Source organism: Pelobates fuscus, chromosome 5, assembly GCF_036172605.1.
Source record: "Pelobates fuscus isolate aPelFus1 chromosome 5, aPelFus1.pri, whole genome shotgun sequence".
NCBI classification, from domain to species: domain Eukaryota; kingdom Metazoa; phylum Chordata; class Amphibia; order Anura; family Pelobatidae; genus Pelobates; species Pelobates fuscus.
This window is the reverse complement of record NC_086321.1, coordinates 39,342,647-39,366,679: the sequence shown is the minus strand read 5'-3', so window position 1 is coordinate 39,366,679 and position 24,033 is coordinate 39,342,647. Positions and strand designations below refer to the sequence as shown.

General features: G+C 43.7%; 1 protein-coding gene across 1 annotated transcript in view; it reads right to left on the bottom strand.

Moving 5' to 3' along the window:
* CCDC125 (coiled-coil domain containing 125) overlaps positions 1-24,033 on the bottom strand; it is a 35,249-nt gene that overhangs the window by 3,338 nt on the left and 7,878 nt on the right. The window contains exons 3-9 of the mRNA XM_063456770.1: positions 23,718-23,776; positions 21,270-21,356; positions 20,134-20,211; positions 19,012-19,097; positions 18,472-18,554; positions 18,144-18,259; positions 746-850 (exon numbers count right to left, since the gene is read on the bottom strand). Coding sequence (XP_063312840.1) covers positions 746-850; positions 18,144-18,259; positions 18,472-18,554; positions 19,012-19,097; positions 20,134-20,211; positions 21,270-21,356; positions 23,718-23,776 — 614 coding nt within the window. The remainder of the gene's footprint in view (positions 1-745; positions 851-18,143; positions 18,260-18,471; positions 18,555-19,011; positions 19,098-20,133; positions 20,212-21,269; positions 21,357-23,717; positions 23,777-24,033) is intronic.

Genomic DNA, 24,033 nt, shown 5'->3' with positions numbered 1-24,033 from the left:
ATGCTTTTGACATATCATATATCCCCCTAGAACAGACTGATGCCGATACCTTAAATTTTCATAGAAACTTAGGTTTATTTTAAAAAGTACACTATAAAAAAAACCAGCATCCCCCTCTACTGAATCCCAGTCCCACCCCCCCCTACTAAACCAGAGCACCAACCTCTACCACCCTGTGCCAAGTCTGATCCTCCCGCTGACACACATATTCACTGACAGACAGACACACACATACTCACATACTCGCACTTCCCTTGCAAACTTTGTTAGTGGGCTTGAAAGCATTGTTGCGGAAATAAATAATAAAGAAATAACTGGGTAAATATTTTTAAGTACTTCTCTTTTGCATACCTTTTCAATAAGAGGACCCTATCCCTGACATATACATTACAAGGAACCCACACCAGTGCATCACCTAAACATGACACTGTTATCTTGTGACCTCTTAATCTTGTGCTCCCCCACGCCACAAATTGTCACGAAACAAATACAATTCAGATGTGAAATTGCAGAGCTGGGACCTAATGTACATCTGTAATAACTTTCCCATATTTGTTTTTTAGAATTAGATAAATACTACCATATAAGTAAATACTACCATGGGAAATGCATGCAAACCACTTTATAATGCATTGATTAACAACATTTACTCTCTAAACTTGCTGAGGTCTTTCTTTCTTATTTGTTCTTTTCATTTTGTTTAACAGCAATAATATAGGATTTTCTTTTTTTTCTAACTGTTTACCTCTTGTCTGAGCTGAAGAAGTTGTTTACGGGTTGCCGCTGACATTTTGGCACAGGCACAGGGCTCTCGACCAGCACTGCACGTACAGGCCCCAAGCACTGCCAGCTGGGAAACAGAAAGCAGAATGCATTATTGATACATAGCTCCCAACATTCCAAACAGGCAACAAAGAAGACACGTAGAAACATAGAATGTGACGGCAGATAAGAGCCATTCGGCCCATCTAGTCTGCCCCATTTTCTAAATACTTTCATTAGTCCCTGGCCTTATCTTATAGTTAGGATAGCCTTATGCCTATCCCACGCATGCTTAAACTCCTTTACTGTGTTCACCTCTACCACTTCAGCTGGAAAACTATTCCATGCACCCACTACCCTCTCAGTAAAGTAATGCTTCCTGATATTATTTTTAAACCTTTGCACCTGTAATTTAAGACTATGTCCTCTTGTTGTGGTAGTTTTCTATCATATCCCCCTGTCTTGTCTTTCCTCCAAGCTATACATGTTAAGATCCTTTAACCTTTCCTTGTAAGTTTTATCCTGCAATCCATGAACCAGTTTAGTAGCCCTTCTCTGAACTCTCTCTAAAGCAAGCATGTCAAACTCAAAGTCTGGCACGGGCCACATAAACAAGGAGTTTATGTGGGCCGCAAAAAAAAAATACCTTACATTTTCATAGAAACGTAGGTTTATTTTAAAAAGTACACTATAAAACCCAGCCCCTTGGGTACATCTGCTAAACAGGCCTCTAGTGGGGTGGACCAGGCTGGAGCAGAAACTATTGCACAAGATCACATTAAGCGCACGTAGAGCGATAGCAACAGCGTGGCTGTCGCCGGAGGGACCGAACTTCATGGGAGTAATTCCCAGGATCAAGGATAGCAGACTGATGGAAGATCTAACAGCTAGGGTGAAAGGTACCACAGTAGCATTCCAAAGAACATAACAGCCCAATGGGATAGGGAGGTGAGCGAGATGAGACCCATATGGGGCTGGGAGGCATGACAGACATTCACCCTAGACAGTGGCAACAGGACCGTAATACAGGTACAAGTTTCAAGGACCGAACGCCCCCGTCCTCCGCCACGCACACCTACGTTCCCTCATCTCTTTCTAAGTGTCTATCTTTCCCTTTCTTTCCTTTTCTAATCTTCCTTTACTATCATCCCATGTTGTACATGGGACCATGCGTACGCCGGGTACGAAAGTCCGAGCTAAAAGGCTGTACAAGTACAATAGCTATAGAATGTGAGACAAAACAAATGGTACAATGTTAAAAGAACGCGATGGCTATCGGTTCTTGTCATTTTCAGTTAATTTCTCTAAAAAACATAAAACAATCCTTGGTGGACAGTAGAATTGAGCTGAGTAAAAATACATCGTACTGAATAACTTAATGTGTGACAAAGTGGATATTTTTGTTATGTACATTAGGCTTTTGCACAAGCCGACATGCTAAAACGTTTGTCTTACTGTTTCTGCCAAGATGAAAAAATAAAGAATTAAAAAAAAAACACAAAAAAAAACAGCCTCTCCCTCTACTAAACCACAGCACCCCCCAGTACTAAATCCCAGTCTCCCCCAGTACTAAATCCCAGTCTCCCCCCCTACTAAACCACAGCACCTCCTAGTACTAAATCCCAGTCTCCCCCCCTACTAAACCACAGCACCTCCCTCTACCACCCTGTGCCAAATCCGATCCTCCAGCTGACACACATTTTCACTGACAGACACACACATACTCACAGACACACACACATACTCACTGACAAACACACACATACACACACACACATACTCAGTGACAAACACACACATACTTGCTGACAGACAGACACACATACTCACTGACAGACTGAGACAGACACACACACTCACTGACAAACAGAGACAGACAGACACACACACACACACACAAATTCTTGCACACACATACTTTTCTTTATTACTCCCTACCTTTTGGAGCTGAAGTGGGGCCTCTCCCTGGGGATCTTCTATCTTCTCCTCACTGCTCCCTCGCGCAGTTTAGTGATGCCGGGTGCCGGAATAGGACGTCATATTCCGGCGCCCGGCTTCACTACAGACGGCGTGAGGAAGCAGTGAGGAGCAGGAACACTGAGCTCCCTCGCTGCATCCACTGTCCCTTCCTCCCTGGCCGGGTAAGTTTTAGCAGAGTAGGCACCTGTAATGTGGGGAAAGCAGGTGTCTACTCTGCTATAACACCAGCATGTACACGCGGCTCGCCGGGCTGCAAAGATGGTCCTTGTGGGCCACATGCGGCCTGTGGGACGCGAGTTTGACATGCTTGCTCTAAAGCAGTGTTTCCCAACCCAGTCCTCAAGGCACACCTACCAGTCCAGGATTTAAGGATTACCCAGTTTTGTCTAAGGTGTTTTTAGAAAAAAAAAGAAAAAACACCTTAGACAAAACTGGGTAATCCTTAAATCCTGGACTGGTAGGTGTGCCTTGAGGACTGGGTTGGGAAACACTGCTCTAAAGTATCAATATCCTTCTGGAGATACGGTCTCCAGTACTGCGTACAATACTCCAAGTGAGGTTTCACTAGTGTTCTGTACAATGACATGAGCACTTCCCTCTTTCTACTGCTAATACCTCTCCCTATACAACCAATCATTCTGCTATCATTTCCAGCTGCTCTATTTCATTGTCTGCCTACCTTTAAGTCATCTGAAATAATTACTCCTCAATCCCTTTCCTCAGATATTGAGGTTAGGACTCTATCAAATATTCTGTATTCTGCCCTTGGGTTTTTACGTCCAAGATGCATTATCTTGCACTTATCCACATTAAATGTCAGTTGCCACAACTCTGACCATTTTTCTAGTTTACCTAAATCATTTGCCATTTGGCTTATCCCTCCTGGAACATCAACCCTGTTACATATCTTAGTATAATCAGCAATATCACTAATAAAAATATTAAAGAGAATGGGTCCAAGTAAAGATCCCTGAGGTACCCCACTGGTGACAAGACCTTGCTTCGAATATACTCCATTGACTACAACCCTCTGTTGCCTGTCACTCAGCCACTGCCTTACCCATTCAACAATATTGGAATCCAAACTTAAAGATTGCAGTTTATTGATAAGCAGTCTACAGGGAGTGCAGAATTATTAGGCAAGTTGTATTTTTGAGGATTAATTTTATTATTGAACAACAACCATGTTCTCAATGAACCCAAAAAACTCATTAATATCAAAGCTGAATATTTTTGGAAGTAGTATTTAGTTTGTTTTTAGTTATAGCTATTTTAGGGGGATATCTGTGTGTGCAGGTTACTATTACTGTGCATAATTATTAGGCAACTTAACAAAAAACAAATATATACCCATATCAATTATTTATTTTTACCAGTGAAACCAATATAACATCTCAACATTCACAAATATACATTTCTGACATTCAAAAACATAACAAAAACAAATCAGTGACCAATATAGCCACCTTTCTTTGCAAGGACACTCAAAAGCCTGCCATCCATGGATTCTGTCAGTGTTTTGATCTGTTCACCATCAACATTGCGTGCAGCAGCAACCACAGCCTCCCAGACACTGTTCAGAGAGGTGTACTGTTTTCCCTCCTTGTAAATCTCACATTTGATGATGGACCACAGGTTCTCAATGGGGTTCAGATCAGGTGAACAAGGAGGCCATGTCATTAGATTTTCTTCTTTTATACCCTTTCTTGCCAGCCACGCTGTGGAGTACTTGGACGCGTGTGATGGAGCATTGTCCTGCATGAAAATCATGTTTTTCTTGAAGGATGCAGACTTCTTCCTGTACCACTGCTTGAAGAAGGTGTCTTCCAGAAACTGGCAGTAGGACTGGGAGTTGAGCTTGACTCCATCCTCAACCCGAAAAGGCCCCACAAGCTCATCTTTGATGATACCAGCCCAAACCAGTACTCCACCTCCACCTTGCTGGCTTCTGAGTCGGACTGGAGCTCTCTGCCCTTTACCAATCCATCCATCTGGCCCATCAAGACTCACTCTCATTTCATCAGTCCATAAAACCTTAGAAAAATCAGTCTTGAGATATTTCTTGGCCCAGTCTTGACGTTTCAGCTTGTGTGTCTTGTTCAGTGGTGGTCGTCTTTCAGCCTTTCTTACCTTGGCCATGTCTCTGAGTATTGCACACCTTGTGCTTTTGGGCACTCCAGTGATGTTGCAGCTCTGAAATATGGCCAAACTGGTGGCAAGTGGCATCTTGGCAGCTGCACGCTTGACTTTTCTCAGTTCATGGGCAGTTATTTTGCGCCTTGGTTTCTCCACACGCTTCTTGCGACCCTGTTGACTATTTTGAATGAAACGCTTGATTGTTCGATGATCACGCTTCAGAAGCTTTGCAATTTTAAGAGTGCTGCATCCCTCTGCAAGATATCTCACTATTTTTGACTTTTCTGAGCCTGTCAAGTCCTTCTTTTGACCCATTTTGCCAAAGGAAAGATAGGTAATTATGCACACCTGATATAGGGTGTTGATGTCATTAGACCACACCCCTTCTCATTACAGAGATGCACATCACCTAATATGCTTAATTGGTAGTAGGCTTTCGAGCCTATACAGCTTGGAGTAAGACAACATGCATAAAGAGGATGATGTGGTCAAAATACTCATTTGCCTAATAATTCTGCACTCCCTGTATGTGCAACAGTGTAAAAAGCCTTACTGAAATCTAAGTAAGCAATGTCTACTGCACCACCCTGTTCTATTATTTTAGTTACCCAATCAAAAAAATCTATAAGATTAGTTTGGCACGATCTCCCTGAAGTAAACCCATGTCGTCTCTGATCTTGAAATCCATGTGTTTTTAGATGTTCAACAATCCTATCCTTTTACATGGTTTCCATTACTTTCCCCACTACTGAAGTAAGTTTCCTATAGTGATGTAAATGGAGGGGTTCCCAGGGGCTCTTCCTATCGTTGAAAGATTTACTACTGTGAGTTTAATAGAGATGAAAACATACCACGCATTCTGAGGTCCTATAAAAACAGGGACACTCAGAACGTAAAGAAGGACAGAGGGAATTGGGCCCAAAACAAATTGCCTAAGGGATTGTCTAACCTAAGAATGCGAGCCTGTTCTGTAGTAACATCATCTGCTTCTCCAGATACAAAGAATCAAAGATGTACCACATGCAGAACAATACGAATACAATTGGTTTTCAGATGCTCAGAGATGAAGCACACTGCAGGCATGCCAAATATCACAATAAGGAATTTAGTCTGCATAGGAAGCCACTAGCCACTTTAATTTCTCTTCTATCCACATGGGTTTCCCTATCTTGTCTTATTGTACACACACACAAACACACACACAATACATGAGCGCACACGCTCACACACTATATTGACCTGTTTATGACTGCTCAGTAGTTCACCAATTTTGTTTTGTATAAAAGTAAAATTTGGAGACAAGATTAATTAGAAGACTATATTATATGTGCAGTAGCAGTACATCTGTATTGTTCTCCGTTACATTATGTAGTATTATATATATATACACCTAACATATTCTGCAATTCTGTACAATAAGCGGACCACCAAATACGTAGTTACAAGTAACAAGACATGTTGGATGTACAGAAACAGAAGGTGCTGCTGAGACCCCTGCTCAAACAAGCTTATAATTTAAGGGAAGTTGGGTGAAATGACACAAGAGGTAAGGGAAAGATGTATTTCGTGTATGGGAAAAGTAGGGTGGTAAACATTTTTACGGTGAAGTTTTATTTATATTTTTAGATGACACAGTTGCAGTACAGGAAGCACGGTGGGAAAAAGAGGTGTGGGGAGGGACAGCTTTTAACAATTTACTATAATATTATTACAATTTACTATAATAGTATTGCTGACATATAGCACTTTACATTTTCAACTTTCAAATGTACTGTATCTGATGTTTCCTTAATAAAATCTCATTCAGAGTATTTTCTGCTATTATTATTATTATAATAATTTAATTTCTACAGCATGTCAGTTTTAGTTATGATATATATAAATGATATCATTAAATTTAAAATGGACACTCATTTAAGTCCTTTTTTTTAGGGTTAACTACATGCCTATAATGTCCCAATTCATAAAAGTGGTGTTCTCAAGAAAGATCGGCACCTTTATGAATAGATTTAGGACCATCCCCGTCAATTAAAGCGGCACTGTCATCCCGAACTTACCTTTCCTCAATCTCTTCCTCTTCTCCCCCTCTCTCGGGATCTGTTATTCTTTTCTTCCAGTCTTCTTTAGTTTTCTTTAAAATTATAAGACAAAGTAGGGACTCTTTGCCTTATGGAGGATTCCTCCGCTTGACCAGCTCTGACCAGCGGAGGAGCAAAGTGTGCTTCATTTCCGCTGGTCAGAGCAATTTTCCCATGATCCCTAGCTTTCCTCCCTGTTCCCACAATACTTCCTGTCAGTATTGCCGAAAGTCCTGTCACTTAGACAGAACGCCGGCAAAACTGCCGAATTGCATCCTAACAGAATGAGAAGAGTTTCTCCATTGGTGTTAGGATGCAATTCGGTACTTTGTTCGTATCGGAATTTCATTCTAATGAATGAAACTCCGATTCTATTCATTGCTGTGGCTGCATCTTGCAGCCGCTTAGTAGATAACTCCCTAATTCCCACGGTATCAGGGAGCTATCTACTAAAAGGCTGAAAGACCTGAATTGGTCTTTCAGCCAAATGTACTAATACACAGTAAAGATTACTTAGTATTAGTAAATAATATGCCCCTACTCGCTAAACCGCGAGTAGGGGCATGTCTAGTAAGCATTAGGGTGGGGGCCCTAATAAAACAATAAGGGGGGGACGGACACCTACTGTCCTCCCCCCCGGCCCCCACCCCTGCGTGGTGGGTGGGGGCCCTAATAAAATAATAAGGGGGGGGGACCTACTGTCCTCCCCCCCTGGCCCCCACCCCTGCGCGGTGGGTGGGGGCCCTAATAAAATAATAAGGGGGGGGGGAACCTACTGTCCTCCCCCCCTGGCCCCCACCCCTGCGCTGTGGGTGGGGGCCCTAATAAAATAATAAGGGGGGGGACCTACTGTCCTCCCCCCCTGGCCCCCACCCCTGCGCGGTGGGTGGGGGCCCTAATAAAATAATAAGGGGGGGGGACACCTACTGTCCTCCCCCCCCGGCCCCCACCCCTGCGTGGTGGGTGGGGGCCCTAATAAAATAATAAGGGGGGGGGACCTACTGTCCTCCCCCCCTGGCCCCCACCCCTGCGCGGTGGGTGGGGGGCCTAATAAAATAATAAGGGGGGGGGGGGACCTACTGTCCTACCCCCTGGCCCCCACCCCTGCACTGTGGGTGGGGGCCCTAATAAAATAATAAGGGGGGGGGGACCTACTGTCCTCCCCCCCTGGCCCCCACCCCTGCACGGTGGGTGGGGGCCCTAATAAAATAATAAGGGGGGGGACCTACTGTCCTCCCCCTCTGGCCCCCACCCCTGCGCTGTGGGTGGGGGCCCTAATAAAATAATAAGGGGGGGGACCTACTGTCCTCCCCCCCTGGCCCCCACCCCTGTGCGGTGGGTGGGGGCCCTAATAAAATAATAAGGGAGGGGGGACCTACTGTCCTCCCCCCCTGGCCCCCACCCCTGCGCTGTGGGTGGGGGCCCTAATAAAATAATAAGGGGGGGGACCTACTGTCCTCCCCCCCTGGCCCCCACCCCTGCGCGGTGGGTGGGGGCCCTAAATGACCCCCCCCCCCCCATCAAGCTGACTAGGGGTCCCAAGCCCCTAGTCACCCCCCCCCCCCCCCACCCAAAACATTCTATCCCCTACCTACCCCCCTCCCCCTAAAAATAGTGAGGGGGGAATAAAATAACTAACCTGTAAAAAAAAAAAAATTAAACTTACCATTTGACGTCTTCTTTTTTCTAAATTCTTCTTTCTTCAGCCCCCAAAAAAGCCAAACAAAAATCCATCATACCCGTCGCACTTTAAAAAAAAAAAAAAAAAAAAACGAGCGCAAAAAAATAATTAATCCATGTTCAGCCATGGAGGGCACGCCGCGTACTGAGCTCCGCAGGGCGGGTCAAGGCTTATATAGCCTTGCCCCGCCCTGCAATTAGGCTTAGAACACACTGATTGGTTGGTTTAAGCCAACCAGAGTGCTCTGTGTCATTTTACACAGCGTGGGAAAAGGAAAATTCAAAATAACTTTCCCACGCTGTGTAAAATGACAGATCACTGTGATTGGATGGTTTTCAAGCCATTCAATCACAGTGCTCTGTGTCATTTTACAAGCGTGGGAAAAATCCAAAGAACTTTCCCACGCTTGTAAAATGACACAGAGCACTGTGATTGGATGTATTTCAAGCCATCCAATCTGTCAGGGTACCTGTAGTCTCTACCTCTGAGAGAGGTAGAGACTTAGACGTTTATCCTTCCAGAAGGGCTGTTTACTCCGTTCCTCGCGGTCCTCCCGGTCACTTACACACCGGCCGCGAGGGATCCACTTCCTTTTGTAACACGACGCTCAGTAGTCGACGTCATGACGCCAATTCGGACCGACCTGTCAGTCAATTGTCCAGACACTAATCAGGATCCGTCAGAGGCGTGACTACTCTCTAGAGCCAGGGTATTTAATAGAGCTTCCCGCATTTGCTCATTGCCCTGTCGTGGTTCTAGCCTGTCTAGTCACTCAGTGCTCTTGTATCCTAGTTATCTCTTTGGTTCCGACCCGGCTTGTTGTACTACCCTGCTTATCTCTGTTACCCTTTGACCCGGCTTGTATCTCGCTTACCTGTCTTCTCGTTCCCTCGACCTCGGCTTGTCTCTGACCATTCTCTACTATCTCTGTACGTTAGTCCGGCCATTCTAAGGTCCGGTATACGTATCTGTCTACTGTTTGTACTCTGCGTGTTGGATCCCTGTCCCGATCCTGACATTACGACAGGGCCAATGGATCCTGCAGGTACAAACAGTCAGCTTGGTTCTTCCGATCCTAGGTTTGACGCCATGGAACACAGAATGGACCAGATGGCCCTAGCACTACAGGCGTTATTGTCTCGTGCTAATAACCCACCAGAGGAGACACGTACTACTTCTATTTCCCCTGTAAGTTCAGGTCTAGAGGTAGCTACTGTAGATGCCTCTTCCCGTATTACCCCACCAGTACGTTATGGTGGTTCCCCTGAGAAGTGTCGTGGTTTTTTAAACCAGATCAGCATCCACTTCGAATTACAACCCCGCTCCTATCCTACAGATAGGGCGAAGGTTGGATTTATTATTACATTACTCGTTGAGAAAGCTCTGAGATGGGCCAATCCATTATGGGAGAATGATAATCCGTTAGTATATAATTATAATGCCTTTGTAGCTGCTTTTAGAAGAACTTTTCACCCTCCTGGTAAAAAAGTCAATGCAGCTAGATTACTGTTGCGCCTTAGACAGGAGAATCGAACACTTGTGGATTATGCACTAGAGTTCAGGTCTTTGGCGGCAGAAGTTAAGTGGAATGAACAGGCTTATATAGATGTATTTTTGAACGGGTTATCAGATGTAATCCTTGACGAGGTCGCTACTAGAGAACTTCCTGAGAATTTGGAGGATTTAATTTCTTTTATTTCTCGCATTGATGAACGCTTAAGAGAGAGGCAGAACACTCGAGATAGGACCCGTAGACCTTCCTTTAAACTAGCTCCCTCATTTCAAAATCCTGAAACCAAACCTTATGTTTTCCAGAACCTATGCAGATAGGCAACACTCACCTCTCAGAAGAGGAGAGACAGTACAGGAGAAGGGAGGGGCTATGTATGTACTGTGGAGTCAGAGGCCACTTACGCCTAAATTGTCCTAATCGCTCGGGAAACGCTCGCACCTAAGTTTCTCTAGAGGACAGGCCTTGGGTGTTTCTATTTTGTCCTCTACTCATAATTATAAAGATCACAGGCTTCTGCTACCCGTTTCTTTAACTTGGGATAAGGGAGTACTAAAAACTATGGCATTGATCGATTCCGGAGCTGCTGAGAGCTTTATCGACCAAGTTTTTGTTGCCAAACACGCTATCCCATCCCAGTTAAGGGAGACACCCTTGGCCGTTGAGGCCATAGATGGTAGACCTTTAGTTGAGCCTGTTATTTTCCGTGAGACCATCCCTGTTAACTTAACTGTTGGTATCTTACACGAGGAAGACATATCTTTATTGCTTATTTCCTCTCCTTCTGTTCCCATAGTCCTGGGGTATTCTTGGTTAAAGAAACATAACCCTATTATTGATTGGGAATTAGGGGAGATAGTCTCATGGGGTCAGAGTTGTCAAGAGAGGTGTTTACGGAAGGTCTCTCCCCTTTACTTAGCTAACACATCGACTAATTCTACTGACTCTACAGAGATACAAATACCGCCTCGGTACCTGGATTTAAAGGCGGTATTTGATAAAAAGAATGCCGATACTTTACCCCCACACAGGTCCTTTGATTGCAAGATTAATCTACTTCCTGGTACCATGCCTCCCAGGGGTCATGTATACCCTTTGTCTACTAAAGAGAACTTAGTTCTAGAGGAGTATATTCATGAGAACCTAGACAAGGGATTCATTAGGAGATCCTCCTCCCCTGCCGGGGCTGGGTTTTTTTTTGTTAAAAAGAAGGATGGTACACTGAGACCTTGCATTGATTACCGAGGTTTGAACAAGATAACCATTAGAAATGCTTATCCTATTCCTTTGATTACCGAACTCTTTGTTCGTTTAAAGGGTTCCAAAATTTTCAGCAAGTTAGATCTCAGAGGGGCATATAACTTGGTGAGAATCCAGCAGGGACATGAGTGGATGACGGCGTTCAATACTCGATATGGTCACTATGAATATACAGTAATGCCTTTTGGGTTATGTAATGCACCGGCTGTATTTCAGGATCTGATCAATGAAGTTCTTAGGGAATTTCAACATGACTGTGTTATTGTATACCTGGATGATATACTTATACATTCTAGAGAGATTGAGACTCACCACGAACAAGTCAGAAGGGTTTTGCGCAAACTTCTTCAACATGGCTTGTACTGCAAATTGGAAAAATGTAGCTTTGATCAATCCCAGATAAACTTTCTTGGTTATGTGATCTCTGGGGAGGGATTTAAGATGGATCCGGATAAACTCCAGTCCATTTTAGACTGGCCTTTACCCAAGGGTCTCAAGGCCATTCAGAGATTTATTGGATTCTCCAATTATTATAGGCGCTTCATTAAGGGATACTCTTCTATTATTGCGCCTATCACCAATATGACCAAACAGGGGGCTGACACTAAGAATTGGTCTACTGAAGCTCTTCTTGCATTTAAAACTCTCAAAGAACTTTTTGCTTCTGCACCAATTTTAGTTCACCCTGATACTACTCTGCCTTTCCTACTTGAGGTAGACGCCTCAGAGACAGGTATAGGTGCTATCCTATCTCAAAGGTTAGGTGTGGATAAACCATTACATCCATGTGGATTTTTTTCTAAAAAATTATCTGGTTCTGAGAGCAGATATGACATTGGTGACAGAGAACTACTAGCTGTTATCAGGGCTTTAAAGGAATGGAGACATTTATTGGAAGGGACCTTACATCCTGTTACTATTTTAACGGACCACAAGAACTTGTCCTATATTGGAGAGGCCAAGCGATTGTCTTCCAGGCAAGCTCGTTGGTCTCTATTTCTTACTCATTTCAATTACGTTCTCACTTATAGACCTGGTTCGAAGAATTCTAAAGCCGATGCCTTATCTCGCCAATATGAACCTTCTGCTTTATCTGAGCCGGTTTTGTCCTCTATAGTACCTAAGTGCAATATTATCGCTGACACAAGTCTCAAAATCCATTCTCCGTTGCTTGCCCAGATCATGAAGTCACAACATCTGGCACCTAGACAGACGCCTGAAGGAAGAAACTTCGTCCCTCCTGAACTCCAACTGGAGCTCTTACAGTGTTTCCACGAGAGTAAGGTGGCTGGTCATCCTGGCATTCGCAAGACATATTCCTTGATCTCTAAGGATTTCTGGTGGCCTTCTTTACGGAAGGATATTAAGGAGTTTATCGGAGCATGTGAAATCTGTACCAAGACTAAACAACCTCATACGTCTCCATGTGGTCTATTACACCCCTTGGACATTCCAGAGAAACCATGGTCCTGTTTGGCTATGGACTTTATTGTGGATTTGCCTGTTTCTAAAAGACGGACTGTTATTCTCACGGTGGTGGATAGATTTACTAAGATGGCTCATTTCGTGCCGTTACCTAAACTTCCGACTTCTCCTGAATTGGCGGAGATATTCGGGAGAGAGATTTTTCGCTTACATGGGATACCTTCCGAAATTGTTTCTGATAGAGGTTCTCAATTTGTCTCACGTTTCTGGAGATCCTTCTGTTCTCAACTAGGCATCAAATTGAACTTTTCTTCTGTCTATCACCCTCAGTCTAACGGAGCTGCTGAACGTACCAATCAAAAGATTGAACAATATTTGCGTTGTTTTGTTTCCGAACACCAGGACGATTGGGTCGGTTTGATTCCTTGGGCGGAGTTCGCACACAATAATCTCGTTTGTGATTCTACTCGTTCTAGCCCCTTTTTCATGAATTATGGCTTTCATCCTTCCATTCTTCCTTCGGTCTCTTCTTCCCAAGGAGTACCGTCGGTTGATGTTCATGTCGCCAATCTGAAGAAGTTGTGGGATCAGACTCGTCAAATTCGTCTACATAATTCCATGTTGTTCAAGAAACACGCAGATAAGCACAGAAGGGCGGCTCCAGTTTTTGTTCCTGGGGATAGGGTATGGCTGAGTACTAAGAGCATTCGTTTAAAGGTTCCCTCTATGAAATTCGCTCCTCGTTACATTGGCCCTTACAGGGTTCTGACTCGTATTAACCCGGTTGCGTATCGCCTAGCTCTTCCACCTGCCTTACGCATCCCTAACTCCTTTCATGTTTCCTTGCTGAAACCGCTAATTTGCAACAGATTTTCTTCTACGGTTTCCTCACCTCGTTCTGTTCAGGTGGCGGGTCAGGAGGAGTACGAGATCAACTCCATCATCGATTCCCGATTCTCCCGGGGGAGGCTACAATATCTGGTCGACTGGAGGGGATATGGTCCTGAAGAGAGGACTTGGGTACCTCAGGAGGATGTACATGCTCCTCGCCTCCGCAGGGCTTTTCACTCCCGATTTCCATCTCGTCCCGGTTCCTTCCGCCCGGTGGGCGTTTCTGAGAGGGGGGGTACTGTCAGGGTACCTGTAGTCTCTACCTCTGAGAAAGGTAGAGACTTAGACGTTGATCCTTCCAGAAGGGCTGTTTCCTCCGTTCCTCGCGGTCCTCCCGGTCACTTACACACCGGCCGCGAGGGATCCACTTCCTTTTGTAACACGACGCTCAGTAGTCGACGTCATGACGCCAATTCGGACCGACCTGTCAGTCAATTGTCCAGACACTAATCAGGATCCGTCAGAGGCGTGACTACTCTCTAGAGCCAGGGTATTTAATAGAGCTTCCCGCATTTGCTCATTGCCCTGTCGTGGTTCTAGCCTGTCTAGTCACTCAGTGCTCTTGTATCCTAGTTATCTCTTTGGTTCCGACCCGGCTTGTTGTACTACCCTGCTTATCTCTGTTACCCTTTGACCCGGCTTGTCTCTCGCTTACCTGTCTTCTCGTTCCCTCGACCTCGGCTTGTCTCTGACCATTCTCTACTATCTCTGTACGTTAGTCCGGCCATTCATTTTTTTTTTTTTTTTTTTTTAAAGTGCGACGGGTATGATGGATTTTTATTTGGCCTTTTTGGGGGCTGAAGAAAGAAGAATTTAGAAAAAAAGAAGACGTCAAATGGTAAGTTTAAATTTTTTTTTACAGGTTAGTTATTTTATTCCCCCCTCACTATTTTTAGGGTGAGGGGGGTAGGTAGGGGTTAGAATGTTTTGGGGTGGGGGGGGTGACTAGGGGCTTGGGACCCCTAGACACCTTGATGGGGGGGGGGGTCATTTAGGGCCCCCACCCACCGCTCAGGGGTGGGGGCCAGGGGGGAGGACAGTAGGTCCCCCCCTTATTGTTTTATTAGGGCCCCCACCCACCGCGCAGGGGTGGGGGCCAGGGGGGGAGGACAGTAGGTCCCCCCCCCTATCTTTATTTAGGGCCCCCACCCACCGCTCAGGGGTGGGGGCCAGGGGGGAGGACAGTAGGTCCCCCCCCCTTATTATTTTATTAGGGCCCCCACCCACCGCGCAGGCGTGGGGGCCAGGGGGGAGGACAGTAGGTCCCCCCCCTTATTATTTTATTAGGGCCCCCACCCACCGCGCAGGGGTGGGGGCCAGGGGAGGAGGACAGTAGGTCCCCCCCCCTTATTATTTTATTAGGGCCCCCACCCACCGCGCAGGGGTGGGGGCCGGGGGGGAGGACAGTAGGTCCCCCCCTTATTGTTTTATTAGGGCCCCCACCCACCGCGCAGGGGTGGGGGCCGGGGGGAGGACAGTAGGTCCCCCCCCTTATTGTTTTATTAGGGCCCCCACCCACCGCGCAGGGGTGGGGGCCGGGGGGGAGGACAGTAGGTCCCCCCCCCTTATTATTTTATTAGTGCCCTCACCCACCGCGCAGGGGTGGGGGCCAGGGGGGAGGACAGTAGAGCAGCATTTTTTTTTTTTGCAGTGAGCAGCCACAGGCTGCTCACTGTTTAGTGGACATGCCCCTACTCGCGGTATAGCGAGTAGGGGCATTGGGGAGATTTTAATCTCCCTTGTGCTATTATGGGGGTCATATTGACCCCATAGAGTGAGGGGGGGATCTGGGGGGCTTATGAAGTGGTGGGGAGCACAGCTCCCCACCGCTTCTGTCTTTACATATTACAAGGAGGGAGCTGCACGCCGGTAGCTCCCTCCTTGTAATAAACTGAACGAACAAACGAACACTGATACACAGTGTTAGTTTGTTCATCTGATTTTTTCTATTCATTCATTCGTCTGTCTGATGAATGAATGAATAGATGAAATTCCCGTTCGCATGTCCAGGTGTTTCACTGGGCATGTGCGGGAATCTCACAGTCTGTGTAGTGTGGGTAGATGACGTGTCCCACAGGGACTTCACCTACCCACACAAAGATGGCGGCGCCCTGAATAAAGATCAGGGCACAAAATACAGATTTAAAAATAGGTAATCTGGGGGGCTTAGGGGCATTTGGGGGTGACTAAGGGGTCAATTGGATGTAGTGGAGGCGGGAGGGGGGTTAAAAAAAAAAACGGGATTCGGCATGACAGTGCCGCTTTAAGCTTAGAGCCAGGATAGCTTCCTAATTTGACCACTGCATTACATGGTTCCACTACTTGCAACTTGGGGGGTGCCAGGGCACTTCTGCCACCAAAACAACTACAGAGTGCAGGGAACATATGTGATCTGTAACATCTTGAGTCAGATTAAAATGTTAAAAAACATGGGCGGGACCGGGCAGTCAGGCCAACCAGACGCCATTAACAGGAGCTCCTGCATTGGGCTGCCCCAGGCCGCCTGAAACTACAAATTTCCGACATATCCAAACAGAGGAAGGCATCAGCTTACCCCCGATACCGCACAACGTTCACCGCAAGCCAGGCAAGCAGGGAGGGCCGGGTCCGGACTACACTAGGCCGCGAGTCAGAGAACCAGCGGAGGCACGGGCGCAACGGGAGTCCCCGCGTGGTTCGGATGCCGACCGCCTGCACTGGCACCGGCTGCACGAAAATCAGCCAGCCAGCAACACTAGCTGTGGCCGCGGAAGGGGCTGCAACACCCACTCGGGGAGACACTCAGGTTGGGAGCAAAGAGGCTCCAACACACAAAGAGATTACAACATCACTGACAAGAGTACTCCTCAAAGACACCACCGCAACATAAGCGGAGCATGCGTGGAGAGCACTAACTAAGGGAGGCCGCTCCGGACGGACTTGGGCGCTGGATGGATTCCCCGTGATGACTGCACGCCTGCTGGAGGAGTGGAAGCCCTAGCCCCTGGGTATATGGGGTCCCCAGAGGGCCATGTCCCTGATGCCGTGAGCCCTGTGGGGCGGGCCTGCGCAGCCCCTCCGGCGGACCAGTGGCCGAGGGGGGTGCGGGCCGGCTCCAAGGAAGTGGCCGGAACCGGGAGAGACAGTGCAAGACTCTCCTCTGAGTCTTGGGTGGTGTTGGGGAGGTGCAGGGAGAGGGGGGACCGTGGACTCTAGGTGTGGGAGTCATATGGACAGCCCCTGCTCCCAAGTGCCCACAAGGCAACAGAGGGCCCTGGAGATGGACTGGGGTTGTGGCGGGGAGAACGGACAGAGACTCGGCAACCTAGGAACTGCAAGGTAGCTGTGCAAGGAGCGGCTCTTTGTGACCTGATATTAAAGACAGCCCAGCTCCGTTACCGCTAAAAACACCAAAGTTCTCAATTTTAAGGTGTTCTGCCAACTTAACTATACTGGAAAAAAGCACTACATATAATGTGTTCGCAGCCAACTGCTCTTATTAAAGAGCAAAACACAGTTTAATCTACAGCTATTGCTTTTTTATACGCTGTCATACTAAGAACATATTGATTATTGTTAGCTTTACTAATACGTGTTAGAAGATTGCTGTCAATTAACCAGTCTAAATCGTTTTTGCGCAGCTGGTAGCATTCACCTGCTTAGCCGCAGGGTATTTGATAAAAGGCACATACATACAACACACTCTGCCATAACACATGCCATATTGCCATATATAGCTTCACTGGGAGACAAGCAGCCACATGCCGCTCGCACCCACAGTGATCATGAGCCAAGCTCCGCTCAAGGCACCTAGCGCACGCATCTGGCTTGAGAAGAGCCCGCTTAACGCTCACAGACCTGAACATAACTGCGACTTAATAAGATGTATGCGATCCCCTTTGCCGCGCATTTAAGCAAGTAATGCACTCATTGACCATCTTATACTTTGCACCTGCATATAACGTGCACAACTTTTAATCATATTTATGCTTCCCTTTTATAAGTACAGTTGCTATAGACTTTTAGGTTTTATCTAAAGCAAAAACAAATCTCGCTAAGTTTATGTACACTTAATTTACTTAATTGCATGTTTACTTAACTACGTATAATAGCCTTATGCGGAAAGCGCCATCACACGCATAGTTAGACATAGGCATTGCTCAGATGACTAAAAAGCCTGCATAATGCGTTAATACGCCTGTTGAATGCCCTTGATATATCAAATCTCGCAAAGTCTATGTACATCCAATTTACTTTATTGCTTGTTTATTCTGACTTATACACCTCTGCGCAGGCAACCATATGCTATTTTTACCAATTCATAAAATGTCTGCCTACGCTTTTTTGCAACCCTTATAAACATATTCCAAAAAAAAAAAAAAAAAAAAGTTACAAAACAAATAAATAGAACACACGTAACTTAAAGAGTTTAACATCTTACCTCAAGAGCTGTTATATCCGTGAAGCTGCTTTTATCAAGAGACACATTATCTTGGAACATTTTCTGTTCCTTGACATCGAGCATTGCGAGAAGTTCCTGGCACTGCTGACCAACAACTAGGGAAAAAGTCATAAAAAAAACATTAGCGTGTTAAAATATGCCAAAGACTAGACAACATTTCAGCGTGACCTGAAAGATAATTCAAAAGAATCTAAAAGCATATCCAGAAATTATTTAGCAAAAAAATGGCAACATTCATGCCGAAAATGCACGGCCCCATGACTTGATACTCTTCTATAAATTCACATTACGAAGATTTTACGCTTACTTGCATTTTCAGACTTAAGAGCCTTCATTTCGCTGGTCCGTAGTTCGAGGGATTCTTTAAGTGCTACATTTTCACAATATAATCTAAGCGTATAAAAAAAGCAAAGAAAAAATAAACAAGCAATTCAAATTGTATATAATAAGTATTACATCTCAACAAAATGGCTGGTGTGGATAACAAACCTTATCTCACATCTCGTGTCACTCATTCACTATGAATTCACACACTTAAAGACCCCTGTGAGGGTGAAACCATTGGTCGTATTGTGTGCTTTTACCCAATAGATTGGAGTGCTGGACCCTTTTTGTCTTCCGGATACCTTGCTGGTTAACTTTGCACCCTCCATTGGAAGAAAACATTGTATTCTTGCTGCTTTTTGTAAATGTCTGATAGCTTTTTATTTATTTATTTTAAATATACAGTATTGTAGGGGGCTTATGGTGCAGTAAAACTTTTTTTTTTGCAGAAAAATTAACATTTAAAACTACAGCATATCAATATCAATGAAGTTTTTAATCTAGAACAAAGCTCTATACTTACCGGTCGTACTTTTCCTTCCACGTCTCTTCTACGTTTTTAAGTCTGACTTGATCAAACTCAATTTCCCACTGCAGCACGTTGATTTCCTGCGGTAGAACACAAAGCGTTTGTAAACAGACCACGTTTAAAGTAGATTCTATTATTGATGGCGTGTATTTGCTGGGCAGAGCTGATAGCTTTTTCAGTTCCTCTCATTGTACACCAACAGATGTTTCACACGGTCTCACAATTGGTGTTTACTTTCAGTATCCATTAACCATAAATCAAACAAATCCAGTTTGGCCAGTACTGAGACAGAAACCATGGCATGTGCAACACTTTGCCAGATCTGATGGTTATGATTATATTTTCATATCATCGCAAGCACAGAATAGGACTTATGTGTAACGACCACTTGTGCTGCAATCACTATGGACACCAATGGAATGGTAGGACACTATACATAAATATTAGATACTATATGTATATTAGAACAGACTGAAGTGAAACTACTACAAGGATTTATTTATAAATACACTTTTAGGTTACCACGTTTAACAGTCACTACTCTAAGGACCATAACTACTTTGCGTATTGCAAATCTGATGGTACCTTAAACCCACTTGCAGCTCTGTGTGGCTTACATTTGCAGCTGTCAGACAGCCCCACAATAGTCTGTCCGACAGATGGAACTCTCAGTTCCAGATTATTACGGAAAAAAAAATATTTAACAAGAAAAAAGTAAATAGCCGTTAAATCAAGTAAAACCCACTTAAAACGTCATTTTCAATTACATTTATGTTTTATCTTTGTTTTGCCATCTGGCAAGTGACTGAAACATGAAACATGATTCTCTGCAGAACACGCAGACCATTAACAATATTAATCAGGAAAAGTGTATTATATAACACGACTGCAAAGCACTGCATTCATCAAGTTACATAATAGCAGAGCAAGATTCACACGGTTTATGTGTTATATTAGCTCAGAGAGACAAATAGAATGCACAGCCAGAGAACTCTGACGGAAAACCGAGAGCTGGCTAATTCTGAGATGGACACAAGACAGGTCATTCTGAAATTGTTCCGATGCAGAGAAGACTAGTTCTAACAGAGATAATACAGAGAGATTGCTAGATCATACCTTTTCTAAAGCTCTCCGCTGCTCCTCTGCTTTTTGAAGCATAACTTTTGTGTGGCTAGTCGCTTTGTCATACATGGCCTAGAAATAAGAGAACAATCTTAATAAGCAAATTCTAACGGTTCCGTATCCAATACTTAAATACTTTAACACCTTCCTGAGTATAAACGGACATATACAAATACAATACCAATATCGTTAGTGCTATGATAACTATAATTCTAACAGCATACACAGCTGTTTCATGTTTTAAAGGACAGGGACTGATTTAAACTGAGAAATTAAAGTGGTACAGTTGCCTGGAAAATGTATTGCAGAAATCAGTTTAAAAAAATAACGTAAATAGATATTTTCCTCTTGGCAAGCTGAATTTTCTGTTAAAAATTAGAAATGGCAAAAAAACTGAAACATTAAATTATTCACCTTACGCTATTTAGAGGTCAGATGTACGGTGTGTGGATGTAAATATCAGCATCATTTTACCAACAGAAACAAACGTAACCTTCTCCAGTTCTTTATTATGGCCTGGGATCAGCCCATAGTGTGTATATTGAGATTACTGAGAACATCTGAAGATTCAATCTAATGATATTTCATTTGTGTAACAATGAACGTTGACATAGAATTGAGTGTACTCAATAATAAGATAATTTGTCTAGATTTCCAAGACTCCTTATAACGTTCCTATGAGAAACACTTCGTAATCTTTAGTTTGATCCCATTTTCTTCTGTAGGAACTCAGGAACAAGTAGCTCTCGAAGGCATTAATCAAGGCAGCAGACAGGGTATATATGTTGTGATTACATAAAGGTTGGGATTACGCCCATGATGCAATGCAGTACGGGCTGAGGTCATTTGTATAATATAAGATTTCAGGAAGGAGAGGGGAATATTTAGAACACTCAATAGGATTCAGAAATATTGTAACATGAAGAAAATTCATAGCTTTCCTCTCCTTGCACAAAAAAACAAAAAAACCCAACAAAACAGGAAATGATAACATTAGAATTCAATGATTAATATCTCACAAAATAAAATGTAGCCATAAAGGGCTACACAGGTACAGCATGTTTCCAGCACAAGGTATCAGACTAATTTACAATTTTAAAGTCAAACACGTATCTCACAAGGGCACTCACCATACTCTGCAAGATCTTCAGAGCTTCATCCTTCCCATCTAGTTGTCGCTGAGAGGCCTCTAGCTCAATCCTTAAAAGATCAACCTCCTTAAATGACAGGGAATAGATACAATAAGGCTGAATGAATTACAATGGACATGGTGTTTATTATTAACAATCTATGGAGACTGCAATTAGCTGTCAGCAATATAAATGCTAATTAATCAGTGTTAATTGCAGTGTATTTCTTGACATTGGGGTGCTGGACCTCAATACTAATAGCATGAGCTTAAATTTTAAATTAGGATCAACCTGGGACCTGGGACATGCCAGCATTAAATAAAATCAGTAACCAGAAATAAATCGAGGTGCTAAAAGTTGGTCAAATATACAGTAATTGATCATAAGGGATGTTTACTGTCATTAAACAAATATATTTAAATAATACAGTATGGTATTCTTTGGGTATAAACTATTTATCCCATAATCTCCTGATGGACAATTATGGGATAAGATCTGTCACCAAAGATGAAAATGTTATGTTATTATGTTATTATATATATAGCGCCAACAAATTCCTCAGCGCTTTATAATGGGTGGACGAACAGACATGTAGTTGTAACCAGAGTTGGACACAAAAGAACAGAGGGGTTGAGGGCCCTGCTCAATAAGCTTACATGCTAGAGGGAGTGGGGTAAAGTGACACAAAAGGCAAGGATGGTATTAGACTAGTGACAGTTGCAAGAGAGGAATCAGTCAGGAGCTATTAACAGTTTAATTGATACGCTTTTATGAAGAAGTGGGTTTTTAGTGATTTTTTTGAAGGAGTGGAGACTGGGTGAGTATCTAACGGAGGAGGGAAGTGAGTTCCACAGGAACGGTGCAGCCCTCGAGAATGAGATATCTCATCGTGGTGTGGCAGTAGGTGTGTCTGGGGATCTAAGTAGACCCCCTAAGAAGTGCGTCGAAGGGTAGCTGAAAATGTGAACAACTTTTAAACTTTTTTCAAGCTTTTCTTTAATTGGATCAAAATTTACCTAGACAACCATTTAAATTTGTCTGGTTTCAGATTTCTGAAGTTTGTTATATAACAAGATAGTTAAACTCCTTGGATAGTTTTGCAACAATATATGTCATGAATACTACAATCCTCTTCTTAGAGTGTAGAAAGAAGGAACTTGGGGATAAAAACAAAAAAACAAAACATATACAGGAACAGTCAGACGTACAGTATAACAGGTCCTTCGAGCAACTGAGCGTAACAAAACCTCAAAGAGAATGAAAACAGGGAGACTGAACGGTGAATTTTCAAGCCTCCACAATTCACTGTTTAGTATATAGACTCTACAGAGTGCAGCAAACAGACCAATACAGACAGTCCATTAAATGGACAAGTCAGAAATATGCAAGGACATTTAACTAACCAAGGGCAGCTTAGTCATTATATCCATTGAAAAGCATGAATCAATCAATAATACAAGAAAGTGCTACTCAGCAAAGCAGAATCACGACAAGTAACATAATTTATATGAGGATGCAGCTTTTGTATATTAAGATATTGCGAAATGGTAAGAGATTACAGCTGCTAATGCACCCGGTTGGAACTTTACAGAGATGTAACCAGCACAATGTGGCAGAACGGCTTTCTATAATGGATGGGGACTGCTCAGAAGGACAGACAACCTGTCACGAAGGACATTGACAAGAAGAAGGACTAAAGCTTGGATGTCCAAAAGGTAGATTCCCACATTGTGTAGTACTACAAGTCCTGTGATGCTCTGCTAGCCTTTAGAATGAGGAAGCATCATGCAAGATGTAGATTTGAAACATCGGAGTGAATCTACCTTTTGCGCACTAAAAATTAATTACACTGTTTAGGCACCATAACCACTACATGTCATTTCAGTTACGGTGCTCAGCCAATGAATGGCGCTAGAGTATGTTTGAAATTAATATTGTACATACTGACGTGCAACTTAAACTGTAGCAACTCTGGTGAATGGGGGCTATTACCTTGGGCATTCCCAATTTTCAGCGAACTGTTTTGAAACAATACGATAAACAGCCCGGGTACAGAACTATAATCTAATAGCTCCATAAACACTACATTGCCATTAAGCAGCTGTGGGGCCAATATTACTCTTTTAATAATAACAACATGAAGCAAGAAAAGTAATGTGATCGTTTTAGTTATGATATAATAAATGCTTCCACATATATAAAAATAAATTAAAGTAAACTAAAAAAAAAAAAAACATACACAAACAAGGTTCAAAGATCTTGAATTTTACATACATACATATAAACATACACATTACATCTGTTTCTGAAATATTTGCATTTGAATGTTTCTGACCATAAAAGGCCCTCATAATGCTCTATTCAGTAATTCTTTATACCCACTAGGACAGTTATTGGAATATGTATGGGAATACTGATGTAATTATAAGCAGGAGATAGAATACTGACCTCTGTCAATTCTTGAAGGCGCTGCCGCAGATCTTCATTTGATATTTCAGAGCTCGCATCTGTAATTTAACACCAAGGACAGGATTAGTTAACAGACGGTCCCAGAACAAGATTTGTTTGTGCATTTTTCCCTACATTTATAAATTAGCTGCTAAGTTCCTTGAATCCCTGCAATTAAAAGAGATAAGCATGAAAGCGACACACGCCCTTGTTGGAAAGACCACCACCTCCTATTGCCTCTGCCAGGGGTACTCACTCAGCCTTAGCATTCCAGATGTTGTTCACTATACATTCTAAATACAATATTTGCTCTTTG